The sequence below is a fragment of the Xiphophorus couchianus genome, chromosome 24, assembly GCF_001444195.1.
Source record: "Xiphophorus couchianus chromosome 24, X_couchianus-1.0, whole genome shotgun sequence".
NCBI lineage: Eukaryota > Metazoa > Chordata > Actinopteri > Cyprinodontiformes > Poeciliidae > Xiphophorus > Xiphophorus couchianus.
This window is the reverse complement of record NC_040251.1, coordinates 17,886,025-17,907,998: the sequence shown is the minus strand read 5'-3', so window position 1 is coordinate 17,907,998 and position 21,974 is coordinate 17,886,025. Positions and strand designations below refer to the sequence as shown.

Sequence of the window (21,974 nt, the reverse complement as noted above, 5' to 3'; positions counted from 1 at the left end):
AAACAGCACCCTCATTCACGTATAACCTCACATATATACACAATCACGGCTTAATCAGCAGCAGTGCCACGTTTCTTTCTATCAGCTTTCACATAAAAGGTCAATCAAGAGGCCGTGGCTTTTGTTGGTTCTGTGTCGAACAGATTACCGAGGCCAAACCACAAGCCGGAGCACGAAAGGAGAAGAAAAGAGACACGCTCTGCCATGGCTGAGCCCAACGTGTCTTAAGCCAGCCAAAGTGCTGAGGCCACACAATGTGAAATTATTTCCCAGTCCCCTCTCTTCAGGGAAACTCTTAAGCTGCAGCCTGGAGATAGCTGCAAACAAACAAAAAACCCAAAAACCTGAGCAGAAAGGGAAACGGCAGCCTTCATTAGTCGAGCTGACTTTCAGAAACACACAAACATTCGACGTTTGCAACCTGCAGACTTTCTTTTTTCCGCTTTGGCGTCTCATCAGGCGTCCTCCCCTGTTAATGAGGCTTTTAAACCGCAAGCCAAGGTGAGGTTTAAAGAGCGGTTTGTTCGGCAGCCAATTTGCAAAAGGTCAAGGTAGTAGATATTTGGATGTCAAAAATGGCACTGAAATGTCACCGGTGCCAATGGATCACTTTGGAGACGTGTGACGGCAGGATTTACAGCATTCTGCTGAGCTAATTGAGATTGTTGCGTTGACGATTGATCATTCAATCCAATCTAAGAGCAAACGCCACGTATTGCGTTTGGATGGAATACATAAGGGGAGAAACCTTTATTCCAGCAGCGCAGGAAATCACCTGGATCAGAGTGTGCTTTGGCACTGCGACGTGATCGAACTGCTCATGCCTTTAAACAGAATCACATGTGATCCAGTGGCGGAGAGCTCCGACTGCATCGTTTCCAGAGAAGAAAAACTCCTTTAAAGCGGTTGAAATGGAAAACATTTGCAGCATTTGGAGCGGGAGAGAGAAGAGAAAACACCACAACGAGCGGAGAGTAATCAAAGCTGAAGTTAAGGCTTTGAGGCGGGCCTGCGTGGCGTTCTGTGGGGTGAATTCGGTTCAGCAGAGCAGCGGTCCAGGCCAACTGTTGAGGTGGCCCGGATGAAATCATGGAACGGAGGGGCGCGTGGCGGCAAATCAGCCCCACACCTCGGAACGCGACATGGCAGCTCGGGTTCAGCTTCACCAGAACAAACACTGTTTAATTAGTGGTTTGTTTTTTCTGTTTTTCAGGGGCCAACGTTAAGACATGACCGGCCTGTGGGTGGCACAACGTCTGACGTCTTGTTTTCTATTATAGGATGGTGACGTTTGGCTACGTCCCTCTCTGCTGCGCTACGGCTCAGCGACTAGCATTCGATAAATATTTCTTAGTTCTGGTTGGTTGACACAGTCTTGTTTTTGGTGGTCTTTTCTTTGTTTGACTTGTCCAAATTTAACCTAATGTTAGACTTCGGGTGTGTTCACACCTGAAAGTTCGGTAGACTCGGTTCAATTGGCGATCAAAGTTGCAATATTTGCTACTGTGCGGTTCACTTTCACACTGCACTGTGTCAAACAATCCAAACTAACTGAAAAACCTGTTCCCCTCCTGGCCTGTGGGGGCGCTGCACCAAGAACTACTGAAGGAAACAACACACAAACCCCTGAAGACACTGAGGCAAACTTCCTTCTTCACAAAATGGAAACAAAAATGGAGTAGCGTCAGATTTTAGCGGTTGAATGACTTCTACAACTGGCATTGCTCTTGTTAGCGCTAGGCTAATATGTTTGTTTTGGTTGAATTTACCCAGAATTCCCTGCACTGTAGTACACTTCCTGCTTTTGGAGCGGTTACTTTCAAACCGAACCAGACTTCCCTTCAACTGAACCGAGACAGAGGTTTGTAGGCGGACCTGAGGTCATTTTTTGTTCCGCCTCCCCAAATGAACCAAACTTTCTAGCCAAACAAGCTGGAGTTTGATGAAAGTGGACTAAACAGGACTGGTGTGAACGTTGTATAACTGAAAGGTAGGGATTTCAGAAAATGTATCAAAAGATTGTAGAAATTGAACATTTTATGCTTCAAGTTAACAAAACACTTTTGTGCAGCAACACTTAATTGTTTTTCACGTTTGATTAGTCCTGATTGACCCAACATATCAGTGAGAGAAGATCAGAGGCCAAAGACAGGAGGTCTTAACTCACCTGTACCGTTTCCAACTGCCTGTAAGGTGGCTTCTGGCCCCAGGGCATCAAAATCATCTTTTATTTCATCTGCAAACACAGAAGAGACAGAATAGGTAGGGAGGGTGAGTGATGCTGACAACGAGGCCTTTAGGAAGAAGAAGAAGGTATGGAGAAAGCAATAAAAGCACCGCTGTGCATCGCAGCGTGCCGCTGCTTTGTTCAGCATGCCTAATGAATGCTATCAACGGGGCCAGACATTGACTTATTTACCTTTAACATGACAACAAGCAGCAGGGGAGGCGAAGGAAGCTTCAGTCGCCAAACACGGCGATTAAATACAACACGGAGCACATCCACCTGAGCAATCACAGAGCTCCAGCCAACACGCCGGCTGAGCTTATTACTCCCCGGCTGTGACGCCGCTGCAGTCCTCTGCATGCACGATCACGCCTGCTTTATCGCCCGTCACGTGGTGGATGCCTCTCTATCCGAGCCATTGTGAAACGCGCTCGCATTTTTGTGATTCGCCGCAAAGCCCCGGCAGAGAGTCGGTGCCTCGCTCCTGGAACTAAAAAGAATACAAACCCTCGACCACAAATGAGTAGTTGTAGCTGCAGGAACATTTCTCGGCGGCAGAAATAACCTCATCGGTTCAGGGTAGACCTCAAGTGGGCGGGGCGAAGGAGTCGGTGTTTTCAAGCAACAAAATGGGCAGGCGAGGCCTTTAATTCTAACTTTTACATGCATGATACAGAAGGAGGACGTGAGTTTTTGACCATAAAGAGACAGAAAGACAACCAGACAACCTTTTTGATCCATCGCTAGGTCATAATTAAAGAGCAAACCTCTAGAAATCTGTGTTTTTGTGCCTGTGAGGCCACACGGAGCAGGCCTAATCAGGGTAATGGCAGCATGCCCGTGCAGACAGACTCATATTGTCCTGGCACAGGTGAGGCAGCTGTAAATAAACAGCGGATTGAGAGAGGCTCATAAACAAACCCTCTCTTGACAAATTTTTCCTCCACATGAGGACACCGGGCGGACAATCAGCCTAAGAAGTCGCCGGTCCCTCCTTCCCGCCCTGCTGGTGCAAATCAAATCAAGGTGCTTCCGAGAACATGTGCTGCTCAAGCACAAGGGCAAGTTTCATATCCATACTAATGCATCCGTTTCTGGAGATCGGAGGAACCTGACGGGGATAATACAGGAAAGGGTTGTGGGAGTGCATGTTGATAATAATGTCGTCCTGCTTACATTACTGCACACAAAGGCCAGAAACAGCAGGAATTTTTATTTTCAGCCGAAAACAATGGGGCTTGATAGTTTGTGGAGCTTGCAATTCCAGGGTTTGCTTGGAATTAGAGGCCTGGCTTCGGTGGTGGGATGATAAATATCCCGGTCGAAGGGTTTACAGAATAATGACAGACTCTTCAGATGGGTAGGGTAACTTCTTGCTGTCTTTTTTCCCTTCCTGTACATGTATGGGAAACTAAACACATAAATAAAGGCAGTCAAAGCAGATTAAAATAACCCCACAGGTATCAGATATCTGCATGTATGAAAACCTCCCAACAGGGGCAAGAACTCCCCCGCATTTCCGCGTCCTCATAGGCACTGTGTTTGCTTTGGGTAATCAAATTTGCCTGCATGCTTTCGGGCTGACGCGGAGGGATGACCGGTGGGATTAACTGGCCCTTCACTCTCCCTCTGTTTACCTTGGAAAACTTTTGGTTATCTGCGGTTGTCTGAGAGCGGCTGCTTCCAGTAGGAGGTAGGCTAACACCGCGCACACCTCTCAGGCTGTGGCATACACACACACAGGCACAGATCTGTGGGCTGGATTCAGTGTCATTGTGGTGGAATCACCAGGAACTGCAAAAAGAAGCCAGAATTTCCACATCTATGCCGAATATATGCGCATGTTGTGTCTCTGGGAAGCATTTTTGGTGGTATTTTGTCAGCAGTAAATCACAGGCGACTCCAGACACCTCCTTGAAGAGTGATGTCGGGGTCTGAAGGGGCTCAGGAGGAGCCCAGACTACCTCAGTGGGGCCCGACTGTAATTCCACCTATTTTCATAGCGGCTCTGATGGTGTTTATTTTCAAAACATTCCTATTTTTACGGCCAGTCCATGCAGTCGCAGGATCTTTTAAAGTCTACCCCCCTGACTTTAGTGCATTTTAGCCTTGGGTATCCTGAATCTGTCAGGTTTGAGTAAATGGTTGTTGAACTGCAGGTTATATTCTATGTTTTAAAAAGCAAATAACAGGGAATCTAACTCTTGGCGGGGTGGATTGACGTCTAAAACAGTACGTCTATTGTGAAATGCCTTACAGAGGTATCCATATCAGTTTACTGTCCAGGTCTTGTCACGTTGCCAACTCAAATTTAGGTAAATTTCTGTACAATTTTACAGACCACCCCAAACTAGAATAATTACTTAAGGGAAAAGGACAGAGTTTCTATTTCAATTTGTGTTTTTCTTTTTTCAAATAAACAGCTGAAAGTATTTCACATCTGGACACTGAAATGTAGGCGTTAACTGAGCCATTCAACACATCTTTCCTCCAGAATTGTACATCCATTTCAATCAGCTTCCCTGCTAGTTGTAGCAGGAGAAAATGAGAAGAAAAGCTAGGCACAGGAATATTTTTGTTGAATCAGGAAGGGATGCACCTTTTGTGGGAACAGAACATGCCCTCTTCCAGAAAACAACCAGCCAAACAGGCAGAAATCTTCCTGACCTTCTGGAGAACAGCTAGAAAAGAGCAGGTGATTTATTTGAGAACGTCTGTCAGTGATAATGATGTCATGCTTTCCAGCACATTGCGTCCAGCTTCGCTGTGGGATTGAGGAATGTCAAGGACAACGCCAGGCGTAAGATTGTACCCTGCAATCAGAGAGAGATCCTGATAAACTTTACTTTGCTGTCTTTATCGTCTTCTTTCACCAGAAGCTCAAAGAATATGTCAGGAAGGTTTCACCTGAAAGCAGACCCTCAGAGACCCAACAAACGTCTCTATCCTCTACACTCTGTCTTACTCGGAGACCTGTAGAACAACTCCTGATAGGGGAATGACAGCAGAATCGTGAAGCAAGGAGGGAGGGTGCCGACTTATCTCAGGCCCGAGCTATGTGCTGAGGTATCACTGTAGACACTAAGGCACCGTGGAGGAAGAAAAAAGAAAAAAGTCCGGCTGGGAAACACAGCAGCCGCAAGATTGGGAAAGAGACTCCCAAACGCTCTAATGAACTTGACTTGCTCTCCGAAATATGTCAGCCAGTTTATCACACAAGAAGCAGATTATCTGGAAATTGCAACATAGTTGAATTACAGACATTATGGCACCGCAGGTCTTTATCAAATAAACAATTACCGTATGCAATGACAGCTTGTTTATCCTTTATCTTGATTTATTTACCAAACCGTCTCCTCTTTCTTCCACCCCTTAAGGAGCCAACACAAAGCGTTATTTAGAAGAAGTTTTTCTTTCTTCCGTCCCTAATAAATGCGCAACTCCACCCCCCACCTACACCCTCCGTATTAAAATTTAAGACTGGTGAATGTTCCCCCGTTTTTCGGCACCGTGCACAGCCAGTTCATTAGCAGAAATGAATAGCGAGGCCCGGCTCATTTAGATGGGCTGTCTTACATGACTTCTCGCCATACTCTGTTCCTGTCACATGCTTCCAAGAATCATTGACTCTTATTATACATGTAAATGGCTATCATAAAAATAAAAATTTCATTTAAGATTGTTAATGACCTTTTTTTGCAGCAGTCTGCCTTCCTTTAATGATTATACCCTGCCCCCTAATTAAAAGTATTTATCTTTCAAGCATCCGTGACTGGCACCCCCTGAAATGGGAGCTGCTCAACAAAAGACCATCACTCAGTCAGGTTTGGGGAGGTATCACCTGCCAACCTTTAATGTCTTGCATCTCCTGCAGAATCTGCAGATTTGACTCCTTCCTGCATTGTTTTATCCCCGCTCCTACATTACTGTAAATATTTTCTGCTGTTTGGCTCAGAGCGGGGTCTTTTCTCTAAGCGCTAACCAAATGGTCCGCCGCCGCTTGTGGAGAAACTGTTTATCACGTCTGTCTGCCGAGATGGAGGGGGGCGTCGCCGTCAGACCTGGCTTTGATCGCTGTTTGCAAAACGCTCCGTGCCGTTTGCTTGAGTCTACACCAGCACCAGATGGGTGGGGTTTATGGCATAAGATAAGTTCCACAAGTGGCAGGATGTGCACACAAAGCGCCCAAGATTCAGCTTAAGGGCTAGTTTTAGGGGATTGGAAGCTCACCTGAACCTCAAACATCTGGTTTGAAACTAAGAAAAGCAAAAGAAAGAATTAGTTTTGTGGAATATCTTAGACGTTCCACCTGTCTCATCAGGGACAGTGCGCCGCGCAATGGACTCTACAGAAGCTCACCATGCACCTGTTTTCTTCATCAAATCCACCTTGTTTACCATCTATCATCAACCAAGCTCTTAAAATTGATTTTCAAACAAACACATATGGTATAAATGAAACCATGTGCAACATGAGTTGCAGATTTCAGAGTTGAGGCTTCAGACACTCACCAGTACCATCGACCGAGGCACTCAGGATGTCGTTGTCAGGCCAGATGTGCTCCACGCCGCTGTCCCGCATCTCGTCGTCCTCTTCGTCCTTGGTCAGCAGGCCGTGGCTGTCGGCGCGCGGCGACACCTCGGGGTTGGTGAGGCTTGCTGGGCTGCCCGTGCCGTTGATCAGGGGGTCTTCCTCGGACACGGGCAGCTTGTCCTCCTCCTCCGTCTCTGAGCCCGTCTCCACCACATTCTCATAGTTAAGAGCTGCAAACAAGAAAGAGAGAGTGGACAGAGAAAAGCCGGTCAGTACTGGAAACTTATTTGGACTTCGGCTGGGGGGTTTACAACCCAATTACAGCATCTGCGACTGGAATTTGTAGCTGAACCGCAGCGGTGGGCAGACAGCTGTCCAGGAGATGCGGGCCAAAATAGCCGCTAATTTTCAGTCCTGCTCACATGCCTCAGATGCCGCTGAGCTGCACCTTTCAGAACGGCTCGGCTCTGAAACATACCACCCGGGCTTTAGATGCTCCACATAGTAGATACGGTACCACAACGGGCTTAACTTATAGTCATTTCGATTCTTTCATATTGTACTGTAAATCTAAATGCTTTTTGATCATAAACACAACACACACATGGCTGTTTCCACACAGGTCCCTGACATATGCCCGGCTTTCTTAAAATAGACAGCCTGTAAATAAGGGCTGTGAACTCAATCAAAGGCGGCTCTCGCGCAAATTTGTCACCACCAACGGCTGTTCTTCAGCGCATACACGCCTCGGCGTAAATCACTGCAGAAAACGGACGTCGGTGGGCTTATTGGAGCGGCGCAGATGCAGCACGAGGCGAGCCAGGAGCTCATGGCATCGCACTGAGACACACCTTGTTGGCAGAGCTTCAAAATTCTGCTGCAATCAATTCATTCACATAGAGTTAATACTACAGAATAACTACGCAGGACAGTGAACTTTGTGGCCTTTTTAGGACAACAAGGCTGATTAAAGTGTCTTTATGCAAAAGTAGGAGCTCTTGGGTCGTTTCAAAATAAGAGTGCCAACCAAACGATGTCCACACATGACATTTCTGAAAACATCTTGCATATGAAAAGATAAGCCTCCCCACCGCTCCTCCTAACACGTCTCCCTGCGACTGACCGGTCTGCACTTGCCTCCAGCGAACAACTGCACAACAGGTGCAAATTAAAATGAAAACGGGGCTTTCAGACGGGGGAGCGAGGAGGGAGGAGGAGGAGCAGGAGGGTGGGAGAGCGGTGACCTGCCTCGAATACCAATCGGCGGAGGAAACAAAACCTTTTCAAGAGGTGTGATCACAAGGGTTTAGGCAAGTTCAGACTCAGTAATGCTCCTTACGGATGACAAAAAAGGCAACCCAGGCTGGAGATGCTGGGAGTTCCTGGGTGGTCCACATCCACCAAACAGCTCTGTACCTGTTCGGATGTTTCATCAAAGGTTTTCTCCTGTTATTTTAAAGTTTTGCATCCTTACAAATTTTCAAACCATTCTCAACCATGTCTGTGCCATCAGCTCTGTAGCTCTGTATCCCTCCCTCCCAGCTTCCAGAGGAAAGAGGGGGGTTGCTGCTAGAACAAAAGGCGGAGAGGCTTGGGAAGCTATCAACCCATCCCTGTGAACCTGATCCCTGGATGCAGATTCAATGACGGCGGAGCAGGGGCCGGCTGAATGAAATTATCTAAGGCTGGACAGGTTTTAAAGGGCCCATTCTTCCCCAATAAAAGGAGTGAGGGAGCTTCTTTTTGTTTCCGCACACATCCAGACACAGCAAAGTGCACCGTTCCTGACTTCCCACATAAGGAATGAGGGGAACGCTGCCCTTGCCGATCCAACTAACTTCTCAGGACTTTTAGATATTTTTGTCCCAAGTTTCCAGCGTTATATGCTGCTTCCGAGCAAAACGGGGGTGGCGCTGAACTGTCTGAACGCAAAATCTTCTCCGAACGTCAGCTGTCAACGCGCACCTCCAAGAAGGCAAAATGACAGCGGGGCGCTCGTCAAGTCAAACGCGTAGTCTTAACACGGAGAAAGCTGCCCATTGTTGAGGTGCCACCGCTGACAGGAGCCGCTCCCTCTGCGAGCGCCAAGCATCTATTGGTATTGTGTCACGCAACAAAGTAATTCTAACCTACTAATATTTCGCAGGCAGCTTTTTCATCTCCCCCGAACATCGGTCTTAATCAGCCTTTTGTGTCTTTTGGGAGAGAAGAAGACAAAAAGGAGATAATGTTTACTCCTCAAAATGCCTCTTCTGTCCTTTTCTTACCTTAAGTGTCATCCTTGACAAAGGCAAATTATGGATGACGCTCGTTTTTTCTTCTGCTACCTGTTTCTTTCCTTCGAGTTGAGCTTTGCAGATAATTAAAATGACATGCTTTTAGAGTATCTGACATAACGTGGTATTATTCTGTCATTTAGTGGAGAAAGGGAACACAGCCAGGGCTAATATTTTGTATCGATTAGGGTAGTTGGAAGGGAATCTGACTGGAGAGACTTGGTAGAACGGCACAGACAGTTCAGCTATGACAAAGACGCAGGGGGAATTAATGTAACAAACCTCAGGTCTAAAATAATTGTGTTTATGAAGGGTTTGACAGCAAAAAAACATGCTGTCAATGGTGGAGTTATAATCAACTGCGGCTAAATGGTTGGAAGCATTCAGAGTAAAAGTAATTCGAGGAATAAACAGTGACCAATTCTGGTACTTCTTGCATTTCCAGCTGAAGGTTTGGCATCAAGGTTTCTACGACTGTCAATCCAGGACTGAACACCCAACAATCCACCATTAGCAGTAATAACTCCGACTGATGCAAAGACCGACTGATGCAACAGCATTTCAATCACTCTGAGGTCTGGACTTTGATTAGGCCATTGGAACACCTTGATTTTTTCTTTTATAGCCCGTCAGGCGGCGGACACGATGGACTCACATGGTCAACCAAATCCCTACAAAACAAACATAAATCATGAGCCCGCCGCCACCGTGTAAGACAGTAGGGATGAGGTTTCCTCAAGAAAACCCTTCCCAATCTTTTTCTGATTGACCTGTAAAATTTAAACTGTTAACTAAGGCCAGTGGAGTCCAAGATGGCGGATTTTGAGCATTATCCAGTTTGATATCAGGGTGTTTTAGCTGCAATGGCGAATCAAGTTAAAAATGAGCATTAAAGCATCCTTAAAATCTGATCCAGAAAGCTTTTTTCACATTTACATTAAACTTTAGAGCAGCACAAACTCTCGGTATCCATACATTTGGAAACGTGGTGATGATTAGTCACTACAAGGCATTTGATTTGCTGCTACTTTACTCCTAAATCTTATGGTAGCAGGAGGAATGGACGTGTTACACCAGCCAAGACTTGAAATAAAACAGATTTCAGCCTAAAAAACCTCAGCTCAGCTGTGTTTCACCTGCAGGGTGCTGGGGAAAATCATTTCACCAAACTAACAGATATAATCAGATTTATTTAACAATCCCCAAGTAGCTAAACCAGAAGCCACAGGAGGCTGTGTTAAAAGGCCTTCCTGCTCGAGTGTCAGAGCCAGAGAGAAACAGAGCTCTGTGGAGGTGATCGCTGCAGGGAGAATGACTAACACCCACGTTGGCGCTCTCGCGCTCACCCCGGCTGACTTTTTTCCCTCTTTTTTAAAGTCAAGTGTCGAGGCTTAGCTCCAGGTGACACGCTCGGCCTCCTACGCCGATAATGAGCCGGGACATTCTCCCTATTGGACGATAACTGCTCGCGCTCGCTCCCTGTCTCATGAATGTGAGCCAAGCGGATCACCTGGATGGCTGCGAGGGAGAGACGGGGATGCGGGAGCGCTCCGTTAGAGCGGGAGCCGAGTGTGTGTGTGGGAGGGCATTAAGGTGGAAGCAGGGTCGCTGCCTCGTGGCTACGGCCGGCGGTAGCGGATTCTCATGATGACCTTTTGTCTGCCATTGTTCGCGTCTGCAACAGTTTAAGCACTTCCTCGGGTAACTCTGATAGAAACCTCACACCGACCGAGGGCAGCAGCTTTCCTCCACATTTTTACACTTTCAGACAACCTTCATCCTGTTTTTTTTCTAAACTGGCCAAACCAGTAAGAATAATATATATATAAAAAAGAAAAAAGCTGCCCGGTGACGTGAGCCGAGTCCAGACAAAAGAAAAGCAGACATGTTTGGATATTTTGTGCTATCTTGTCTCAGTATAATGGCGTGATCGAGCACAAGGGGCAAATCGGGGCCAAGTCGGTGAAAGGACGGTGGCAGAGGGCAAACAAAAGCTCTGAAAAGAGACAGCGAGAGTGAGGGGAGGCGGAGGGGAAGGGGCGACATGAGGGAGACGATGAATGGTGAAAACTCAGTGAAGTGTAAACGCAACCTGGGTGTGTGTGTGTGTGTGTGTGTGTCTGCAGAGTCGGGGGAGTGAAGTGAGTAAGTGTTTGTTTGACAGATAGAAGTTTCTTACAATTTGGGTGTTTAACAGATGTGTTTAACCTTTATTACACCCAGAACAAGCAAACGATTTCACTTTCCTTCAGGAAAAACAAAAAGTTTTCATCCACCAAAACGTAAATTCAGAGAATAAAAGCTTTTTAAAGCTTGTTGGAAGCAAAAAACATAAAAAACAAAGTTGAATTACATTAATAAAAACATATTTTTGATTCAGAAAAATAAAAGTTCAGGTAAACTTGAGCGTTTTTTTATACTTCCATAACTTTCTAAAAAATATTTTTTTTATTTTTGAAGTGTTCTCTGACTATTTTTATTTATTTTTAATATTTATTAAAAAAATTTACTCACGTAGTTTTTCTTTTTTTTACTACAACTTAATATTTCTAATCTTTTTTCCTGTAATATTTTATTTGATCTTACATTTTCCATTAATTCAGACTGATATTTTATTTATTCTTATATATTTTCATATTGTAGTTTTTTTATTTTGTTATATGTTTTATGTGTAGTGTCTTTATCTTTTCATTTTATTTTTTTTTACATTATTTGGTTTCAGTTTTGACCTGAAAACACTAAAAATCCTTGAAGTCTGTAGAGAGAAATGTCATTTTTAAAAGTCTGTTTAACCTCTTAATTTTATTTTATTTTTCTCCCAGGTCAGAATACATTAAAGCCAGGATTACATTTAAATCTTTATGGTTGGAAACTTACATAAATGCTTAGATTTTGGGGATTTTAAAAAGAAAAATTGTGTCTTAGCAGAAGTTTTTTGTAAACAAACACCAGATATCCAGAAGAAAAACAATAAAAACCAGATATATTTTCTGTTTTGCATCATGCTGTCCGGTTTCTCCTGCTTCTCGCCTATAAGGAGACCTTCACTGCAGCACTGACTAATTCAATTAATGTGCCATTTATTTGCAGAGGAGGCCCAGGCAACAGGCTGGGGAGGGGAGGGGAAGCTCAGAGGTCCCACCTTCGACGGGTCCTGCACGGATTCACCATCTGTGCCCCGTCCCCTCCGCCTCCTCCTCCCAGTTCACACATGTTCCTCCCTCCAACAAATGTTCCAAGTAGACCCTCCTCCCACCTCCCCTGTCACACAAGCCAAAGAAAAAGAATAAAAAAGACACACAAAAGCTTCCCCTGGCTGCCCCCAGGACTCCCAGGCCAGGAGAGGAGAGTGGGAGGAAGGAGAACAGAAAGGCTTACAGAGCTTATATCTTTTATCCCGACTCAGGTGAGCTTCCGGATGTTGCACACGTCAAGAAACGGGAAGAAGGGAGAGGAAAAAAACTGGTTAAAATTAGAAAATTTAATTTATTTGATAATTTCCCAGAATAATTAGAGTTAATATGGGTTAATTAATATGCAAATCTCTCAGCAGATGTTCAGCAGCGAGGCTGAGGAAAATACAGCCCCCTTCTACTTTCTCCTGCTTGGTTTTGGCTGTCAGTTATTGGGCCGTAATTACTGTAACTAACCAAACACACACACACGCACACACACACCGAAAGAATTAAAAAGAAACGTTTGCTGGATGAACCGCTTCCAGTTTTGGAGTCGTCGCCAGGCGAAGTGGGGGCTTCTTCACGTGCACATAAAAGGGAGACCATCACTAATTTCCCCTCCTTTATAAAAAAGCCCGATTTTTTCTGCTGCGAATGAGAGCAGCAAGTGCTTTAAAGTACGTGAAATCTGCGGGACTTTGTTTCTCAATGTGCGTGTAAACGGAGATTGTAAGGGGAGAAGAGGCACCTGCAGGTTAATAGTGTAGAAACACAGCTAATAAAACAGATGTGTGCAATCGATTTCGAGTCAAGACACGTGTTTATGTGTTAAAGCTGAATATGAAAGCATTAAAAGGCAAGATTTTCAAAATAAAACATTGCATGACTGCTTTTAGTGTCATAATTAGCATCTTAAGTAACTGATCAGGTGGCCTATAATCAGGGAAGTGATTAGGCTTTGAATATTTTCAACAAGCTTTAGCTGTGGACCGTTTTAGCACACATAAAGAGACTGTTTACACTAAAATGAAACATCATCCTAGAAGCAGCATTAGCATGAACTGTCAGCTAAAGTTGTAGAGGTAATTTAGAGTAAAATCTACTGCTTTTTAAATGTTTTTCTGTCTAAAATGAATAATATTTTCCATTGGACTTCACAAATACTGTTAAAATCAGTGTGAGCTAAAACTGGCATTAGCAAATGACGTGACTGTTAGCATGCTAATGTTATTGTCACAATGCTAAATAATAAAATGTAATTTAAAATGAAAAAGTATCTGTCAGGGCTCTAAAATGTAATAAGTGTGTTAAAATTTCTTAAAATATACAACTAGCTTGTTAAAATTACAGCAGAAAACTGCTCTAAAATTACAATTAGCATGCTAACATCACTGCTAATATTTTAAAATTGCAATCGACATGCTAATATTACTGTTACGGCTCTAAAGAAATACAAATTACAATCTGGATAATAAAACAACTATTACCATTTTACAGTTAATGTTAATCAAATCAGTTCAAATCCTAAATAATTACTGTTAACATCTTTAAATACCAAAAAAACAAAACAACAATATACCTTTAATGCTCAAACATTACAATTTGATAGTTTAACTATTTAAAAAGTCTTGTTGGTATGTTAGAAATAAGAACTAAGAGGCAAAACAGAAATAAGAAATTTTGTTTCTGCTAAAACGGCAGTAAAGATATCTGAATTTGCTTACTTATGAATACAAAATGTATTAAAATGAGAGGTTTTAAAAACAAAACAATACATAATTGGTTTTAAGACCAAATACTAGCCTCAAGTCACAACTTGAACCCGTTTTATGTTTATATCGTTGAATATTTTCATCAAGATGTCTGACTTCGTTCATGGATTCCTCCCTGGAGAGGAGGGGAAAATATCCAGGCCTATCTCCGGACGACCCGGCGTTCTCCTGTGGTCGGCTCTCTCCAATAATAAGGAACAGTGTGTGTTTGTGTGTTATCTAAATCGCTTCTCTTCATCTCCTCCTCTGTCTCAGAGGGACACGGTGGCTCAATGCCACGGCGTCCACGCCCCACACCGACAGCAGCAACATGATAACATGGCATGTGGAGGACTTTTATTAATAGGAGCACACACTCAGGTGGTGGAATCTGCTGACTTGTAGTCAGGTTTTTGAGGTGGGGTATTATCAGCTCGGACTATTATAGAAACCCCACTTTATGTGTGTGAGTGTGACGGCCCTGTGAGCCCTCTGAGCCACCGCGATAACACATCTGCTTCGGGTTCATCTGTTTATGAATCACTCCTATCTGCCTTGGAAGTGCTACACCGATCCGGTGTGAGTGGGAGTGGACGTCTGTCTCTGTCTGTGATGTGTTGTACCTAACCTAACTGTGTGTTTACAAGGGAGGAGAGCACACAGATAAAAAGGAAGGTGGTGCAGGGGAAGATCTGCTTTGATCACAGGAAAAGATGGGAGCTAATAACAACAAAAATGCTCGAAAATCAGCTTGTAGTCCTGATGTTTTTAGAAATGAGGCTGGTACATCGGTAAAAGGTACAAAAATTATTATGTTCTTTACTCTTTAATTACTCTACTCAATAGTATTAGACAGGCTTAGCTCTCTGTGTTTCAAACACAAAGCAGTACTTCATCTTTTAATTAGGTAAAAGGAAGTGCTGGGTTGTTTTGGGCTAAAACACGTTCTAATAAATATACTTTCTTTTTAGCACCTGCATAAAATTTTATGAGCTGAATACAAATTTGCTAATGACATTTTTTCCATTTAATCTGTAGTGATGTTAATCTTCACAAATGAATAATTCATGGAGAACTAATACACTAAAAATATGTTTTGTTGCATTTCATAACACATTCTTACTGTTTTCAAAACTGAGTCTACTGAAATGTCTATCGAGTCAAAATATTAACATGTTAGCATGCTAAAGTTACAGTTAGCATGTTGAACTTACTGTGAAAGGACTAATAATTTTAGATAGAATATAAAATTACTTTTAATAAACCCAAATATGCTGTCAACGAACAACATACAGTTACTGTGCTATTCATTCTTGATATATTAAAACAAGCTATTGTTAGCATAACAAGATTATGATCAAAACATTTTTTAAAAGTGCTAAATTTAGCTAGCATGCCAAGAATTACTTTTAAAACACTGTAATCGTCGAGTACATGGCAAATCGGTGTTGAGATCAGCATTAGCATGATAAAAAAAACACTATTAGCTTTGTAAGAAAATAGTGTTAGCATGTTAAGGTGCTAAAATAAAAATATTAGAATGGTAAAATCACTTTTGTCAAAATGTTAATATGCTAAAATCACTGTTAGGAAACAACATTAAAATAACCTTCAGAGTGATAATGTTTCAGTTAGCATGCTACAATAACTTTTGGGATGTTAAATTACTGCTAGCATGCTAACATTAGCGTTATTGTGCTCCCTAAGCTGAAGTTATGCTACATAAGTGACTGTTACAGAATATTACTTTTTGCACTGGATCTAGTTATACTCATTTATGGACTGAAATTTATTTTTCTGACTTTATTTTTTTTATTCAGAGCTAAATAATGAAAATTAGCAAACCAATGCTGGTAACAATGCATTGGATTGTACAGAGACTTTCAGAAAAAAAAGAAACTGATGTTAAATTAGGACAGCCAGCCCAAAGTTTTAATCATTTGCTAAGTGGTACTGGGCAGTCGAAACGACCACAAACCAATCCCAGAAGTTGTAATCCAGCTAAACACGACAGTACCAGAAACAAACTTTGGAGCCAGGTGGTGAAACACCTTAGCTTGCACCGATAAGAAAAATTGTCTTCCTTCCAGCAAAGAGAAGCAAAATCCAGCAATTTTTCATCTCTGACGGCCCCCGTGTGCCTCGATTTAATAAAAAAGGAATCTATAAAAATAAATTACTCGCACTAAGTATATGCAAATTCAAATGTAAGCAATCATTGCAAAATTAATTTTGCCAGAACTGATTAAAAGCTTTAATAAATCTATATACAGTATTCCCCGAATCTGATATTGTAAATTTATTACGCTGCCTGTAAGATTAATTAAAAAAGCGACGGTAACATATTGCACTGCCAGGCCAGATTACTGTACTTTTTTTTGCTAATAACGGCTAAGCAGAACCTGAGCTGTAATTACCAGCTAACAGAAGCTTTTGATGCTGATTTCCTTCACGGGAGGGGAGAGAATAAGACGTAATGCATCTATTTGAGAAACAAAAAAGCTCCTCAGTGGCTGCAGAAAAAGATCCAACAAAATACACTTTGAACACCGTTTGCAGCTGGTAAAAGAACGTCATAGAGGTTACGCGCAGTCATCCAAAGCTCTTTAACCTTTCTTTATGTTCCAAGAGGCACAAACTATTGAGTGGGACGCCAGATAGCTGAGAAAACAACCGGTTTGATCTGGCCAAGGTTGTTTTGCATTCTTGTCCACAGTGACGGGGCCATGGTCACGTTTATCTCAGCAAAACAGCACCTGAGAGCTAAAACAACCACTTCTCACTCTCCAAACTCCTCAACAGCAGAGTCCAAGAGTGACATTACTTTTGGTTAAAAAACAGGAATACTAAATGACAACAAAAACACCAGAGAATGGGACCTTGTGCTGTTATAAAAGTCTGCCGGTCACCAGCTGTTTAAAGGTCGATCTGTGTGTTTTAAGGAGGGGGAACCAACCCAGGACCTCAGATGGACTAAAGAGATCAGACAGGATGAACAGGAAGGGTGGGGGGTCCAGGTGAGGGGCACAGGAGGGTGATGAGAAGAGCTGAATCCTTCTTCTGTGGTCTGAGCCAATCTGGGGGCCCGGGGCCTCATTCACATGTTAATGAGATTGTAAAATCACATCTGTTACCCCTGCAGACACACACACACACACAGCGGATCTTTGTCACCTGAATGGCATCCCCACCAGGTATCAAACAGGCACCAGGAAATGGGGAATTGTGTGTGTGTTTGTGTCTTTGTATAGCTCCTCACCAGCAGGGAACCAGCTAACCGGCCTTCCCGGTCTACAAATCACACACACAAACGCACACACACACTCGGGAGATGAAGAGGGAGAGCCCTCTGGAGAGAGACAACTCTCCCTGACACTGTTACCAACTTCCCAATTAGCCACCAGCCAACCAGAGGAGGGGGAGTTTGGAGGCTGGAAGACAGAGAGGCCAAAGCTTATTGTCACAGCAACGCCCCAAGTGTCTCAAACCATCTTTTGGAAGCTCCTTAATTTCCCTCTCTTGGAGAATGATCTAAGAAATCCACCTTAGTTGCTTTTTAGTACCAAACACCCCCTTGAACCTGTTCTACAATCGCCACTAGATTCAAAGTGATACTTTGTCTGTTTGTACTAAACAACCAGGGTTGAGTGGGTGGGTATTCAGCCACTAACTCTTCTTACGTGACCCTTTTGTTCTATGGTGTTAAGGCCAAACCACAAAGTGGTATCTGGTGTGCTCCAAAGGAAGTCAGTGCTGTCCTTTTCAATCATGCTCAACACTGGACCAAAACTACATCAAAACCACCAATTATGAAACAATGTGCACTGTGTAGCATTTCCCTTTAGCGCTCCCACTAATAAGGCAACTCTCTTTTTAGTAATAAAGGTTGCATGTTAGGTTTGTACATCTTCTCTAAGTCCTTAAAGTCACAAGTGGTAGACTGATAAATTTAAGAACAAGACTTGGGAATACTGATTGATATAGCATCCCACACCTTTATTAACAACACAAGAAGCTACAGATGCCTGAAATAAAAGCTTTTTATGTTTTCACACCTGATAGACTGGTGGACTCGGTTCGATTGGGGACCAAAGTTGCAACATTTGTTACATTTTTATCTGGTTTGGTTCACTTTCACACTGCACTCAAACAAACCAAATCCTTTTGGTCATCCGAACTGACCCCTAGGTTTCTAGGTCAGCTTTTTTTGGTCCAGATCAGAGTTCGGTAACGCATTCACACCTCCCCAAACAAACCAAACTCTCTAGAGTTTGATTAAACCGTTTGGTGTGAATGCACCCTGTTCTTATGTCCAACTAGTTGCTGAATGAGCTTGTGTACAACATCTTATTTACAAAAACATCAGTGTGTATGTGTGCTTGTTAGACCCAGCCAGCGGCAAGGTACGCCAGGTGTAAGACAGCAGCGAGATGACACAACTTAACCTCTTTCTCGATCTCTGTAAACGGCAGGAAGAGGCAGCTCTGCAGTCGGAGGCCCCAGAGCCCATGACTTATACATGACGTGGGAGGGAGTAAACAGGAGCAGACCGAGGCGTTTTGATTCTCTCTTTTTGTTCCTGTTGCCTTTCAGTTTTTATTTTTTATTTCTTTCACGTTGCACCTGTCTTTCTTGTCTCGCCGCAGGTGGGAGATGCTACACTTTTAATTACAGGGAGGGAGTTGAGAGTCAGAGCAGGAGTGGAGGTGGAGGATGAGGATACCTGGGGCTTTTTACGCATCCTCTACACCTTAATAAGCATGCTAAGACCTTCACTTTAAAGTCCAACAGAGCAACCTCAGTGGTTCAAATTGTAGTTTAGCCTTTAACATCCTAATTGACAACACTTTTGCTACTTAAAATCACCTTGTAACACTATACTTTCCACAATAAGAAGCAAGATGATCTCTGTGATCATGGCCTTCGTGGAGGAATGGCAGAAATTTGAAAGAAGTTCGCCATGAGCCACGTAGGAGACACATCAACATGTGGGAAAATGTGCTATACTCCAAAACAAGCCCCCAAAAGAACCATTGTCATGGTAAAACATGGCAGTGGCTGCAGGGAAGCTAAAGTACGGAGCATTCGTGGAAGAAATTCCTCTCAACGTTTCTTTCTGACTCTAAAAATATAGCAAGAGATATAATCAAAGATCTTAGATAGAGTGGCCTAGTCAAAGTCCATAACTAAATCTAATTAAACTGAGGCAAAGCTTGACAAGCAGGCTATATTGCAGAGAAGAATTGGAGAGGAAAAACAACAGAATGGAGCTGTCATTGCAAAAGTTGGGTCTATGAAGTGTACGATTTTGACAAATCGCGTAAAATCTAAATAAAATTCTCTTGCAAAAGACTGTATACATAGGCTTACATAATTGAGCCGCTCAGCTCAACATGAGCACGAACACACACACCGATACACACACTCCGCCTCGTACTGTGAGTAAAAAGGAAATTTTGATCTAAGGCTTTCCCCTACCTACCCTTGGGTTCTGCCTCCCCGTGTTTCTGTCAATCCTCTCCCCTTCCATTTTTTTTATTTTTTTGATCAGTGGCTTGAAAGAGTCGAGCATGTGTGAGTGCTCAGGTACCTGGGGTATGCAGAGGTGCTAATTAGCTCAGCAGGATAATTGATGTGTAGATTACACCGTTGAACAAATGCTCTGACTTGTTTGTTCTTCGCACTTCTTCTAGGAAGGAGAAGAAAAAAACAAACTCCCACTGCCAGTTTACCTCGGCCCTAATGAACAATTTACCTGGCTTGTAAAGGAGGTGGTTAAGCCTGCCAAGGCAGAGGGAAAACAAAGAGGGGGTTGCACTGGAGTTCACTTCCCACAGGTGGAACCACGGCTCCTGCGTCTGCACCCTGGTGTTACTATGACTGGTTGTGAAAATTGAGTATGTGTGTATATCCACTCTGCCAAACCCTTAAGGAGAGGATGCCAAGCAATTCCAAAAGGGAAACAATTTTCAAAATGAAAGAGCATGCCATTAAGAGTGCCGGTAGGCTTTCATTGTTCTGACCCCCCCCTTCCTATAATGCTATTTCCTCCATCTTTTGTCTTTGGGATGCTATTATTAGCCGAGTACGCACGCGAATAACCTCCCCCCTCCCACAGGCGTCCGTTCAATAGGGTTTGAATTTGCTCATTAACGGCTAAGAATCCACAAACACGTTCGCCGGAGCTTTTGCTACTGCTAATAAACTAATCATGCCCTCTCGTCTAATTGGGAAATAGAATGAGAGCTTCGCCTGAGGATTTTTTTTTCTTGTGCGGCGCTGGGTTTCCATTGCACTGGCAGAGAAGTGGAGCCCATTAGCAGGACAGATGTAGAGGCAAAAGGTGAACGGCTGAGATGTCGGCGCTTCGCCACACTGCTGGACCGCCCGTAATCTGTCACCCGCGCTAGTTTACAAGTTAAACACATTATTGTGTTTATTGAGTCTCATTTCTTGGATGCATAGCCGCGGCTGCTTCTTGTTTTTTTTTTTCTTCCCTCTCCCTCGTGGAGCGCTTACAAACCTGCCAGGGCACTGTCACTGCTTGAAAGCCATTAGCATTTTTCTTGCAGTCCTGATTAGTCAGGCTGGCAGGGCAGAGACAGAGCAGGAAAACAGAGAGATAGGCCAAGACATTTTACAGGGTTGCTTCCTGAAACAATGCCTCGTAAAAATATGGATACCTGCTGATTTTTCATGTTTATTTCATGGAATTTACAACAAATCAACAAAAATTTGAGCAAATGTTTTCCGTTTTCCATTCAACCCAATGAGTCAGTACTAGCAGAAGAAATGTTTAGGTGGGTGGTCATGTCTTGGTGAGATTAAATCACTCACTAGTGGTCTGTGACCATTAAAGTTTATTGAACATATCAGAGAAAAGGGGGATGAATGCATAGAGGTAAAGCTACAAAATGTGTTGACATCTAATGGCTGCAAATGTTGGCTTTATGAAAGAGTGATCAGCAGAAATGCATGATTTAAAACACTTTGAAAACCACCTACATCCTAATAAAATACTCTAATGTTTGTGCTTATGACGTGACAGAAAGAAAAAATAGTTTAGGCCCCGTCTTCATGGATGGATCTCTTGGGTCTGCAATTCTCACCGTCCCCAGAAGTCCTATCATTTGTATTTTTCTTGTAAAGTGTAACAAAGAGACAGCTGTGAGAAATGCACTCAATACAACACAGATAAGGAGGAAAAGAGATGAGTTTTCTGCTTTAGATCAACCCTGAGACAGATTGACATGTCATCAGAAAACCTGCGGCGGCATGTTTGGGAGTCTTGCTGACTAACTGGCAGTTTCCGTCGCCAACCTGATAGCTCTGCTCCAACATCCCTCATCCCAGACCGGTGAGCGAGCCAGCCAGTCGGTCGGTCGGTCGGTCCGCCAGCCCACTAAGCAGGCAGGCACTTTCTTTTTTTGTTTTTCCTCCCTGCCTTTTTCCTGTCGCCATCTCGGTATTTAATCTAACACCGGCAGGCGGCAAGAAGGGTTTACTTTTCCCCCTCAAAGACAGCTTTGCGAGTCAGAGAAGGCAAAAGTGGGAGGAAGAGAGCCGAGCGTTCAGGCGGGGAGCGACAGGGGAGTCTAGGCAAAGGCACAGGAAACCTGGGCCAAGCGTCACTTTTAACAAAAGCCTTTCATCTTTCTCTCCGCTTTCCCCCCTCAAGACAGTGCGCTTCCAGCGGTGGGATTCTTTTAAGTACATACCTGATAAGGAAACTTTTTCCCTTCTCTTTTGAGAGTGCATGAAGGAAAGTACCCCCTCCCACACACATACGCACCCACCCTGGTGTGGTTAAAACCCTCTGATCACTTTGAACACCAGATACTGTCCCTTTTATCCCCGGCAAACGGGTTTCCTATGGCTATTAGCTTATTCAAAACAGGTAATTACGGCTGGCAAACAGAGACGCCGCGGATCAGAGCGAGGCACTTAGGCCCACTCCACCTTTTGCAATCAGACCTTCACTAGGGCAGAGGTGGTGAAGGATCCATTTGCG

The 21,974-nt window shown here is 43.6% G+C and overlaps 1 protein-coding gene across 5 annotated transcripts in view; it reads right to left on the bottom strand.

The window, feature by feature from the left end:
• Positions 1 to 21,974, bottom strand: part of zeb2b (zinc finger E-box binding homeobox 2b) — an 81,843-nt gene that overhangs the window by 15,461 nt on the left and 44,408 nt on the right. For 3 of the 5 annotated variants that reach the window (XM_028011648.1, XM_028011651.1, XM_028011649.1), the window contains exons 3-4: positions 6,739 to 6,993; positions 2,168 to 2,236 (exon numbers count right to left, since the gene is read on the bottom strand). In XM_028011648.1, coding sequence (XP_027867449.1) covers positions 2,168 to 2,236; positions 6,739 to 6,993 — 324 coding nt within the window. The remainder of the gene's footprint in view (positions 1 to 2,167; positions 2,237 to 6,738; positions 6,994 to 21,974) is intronic. The other 2 variants (XM_028011650.1, XM_028011652.1) reach the window with 1 other exon arrangement.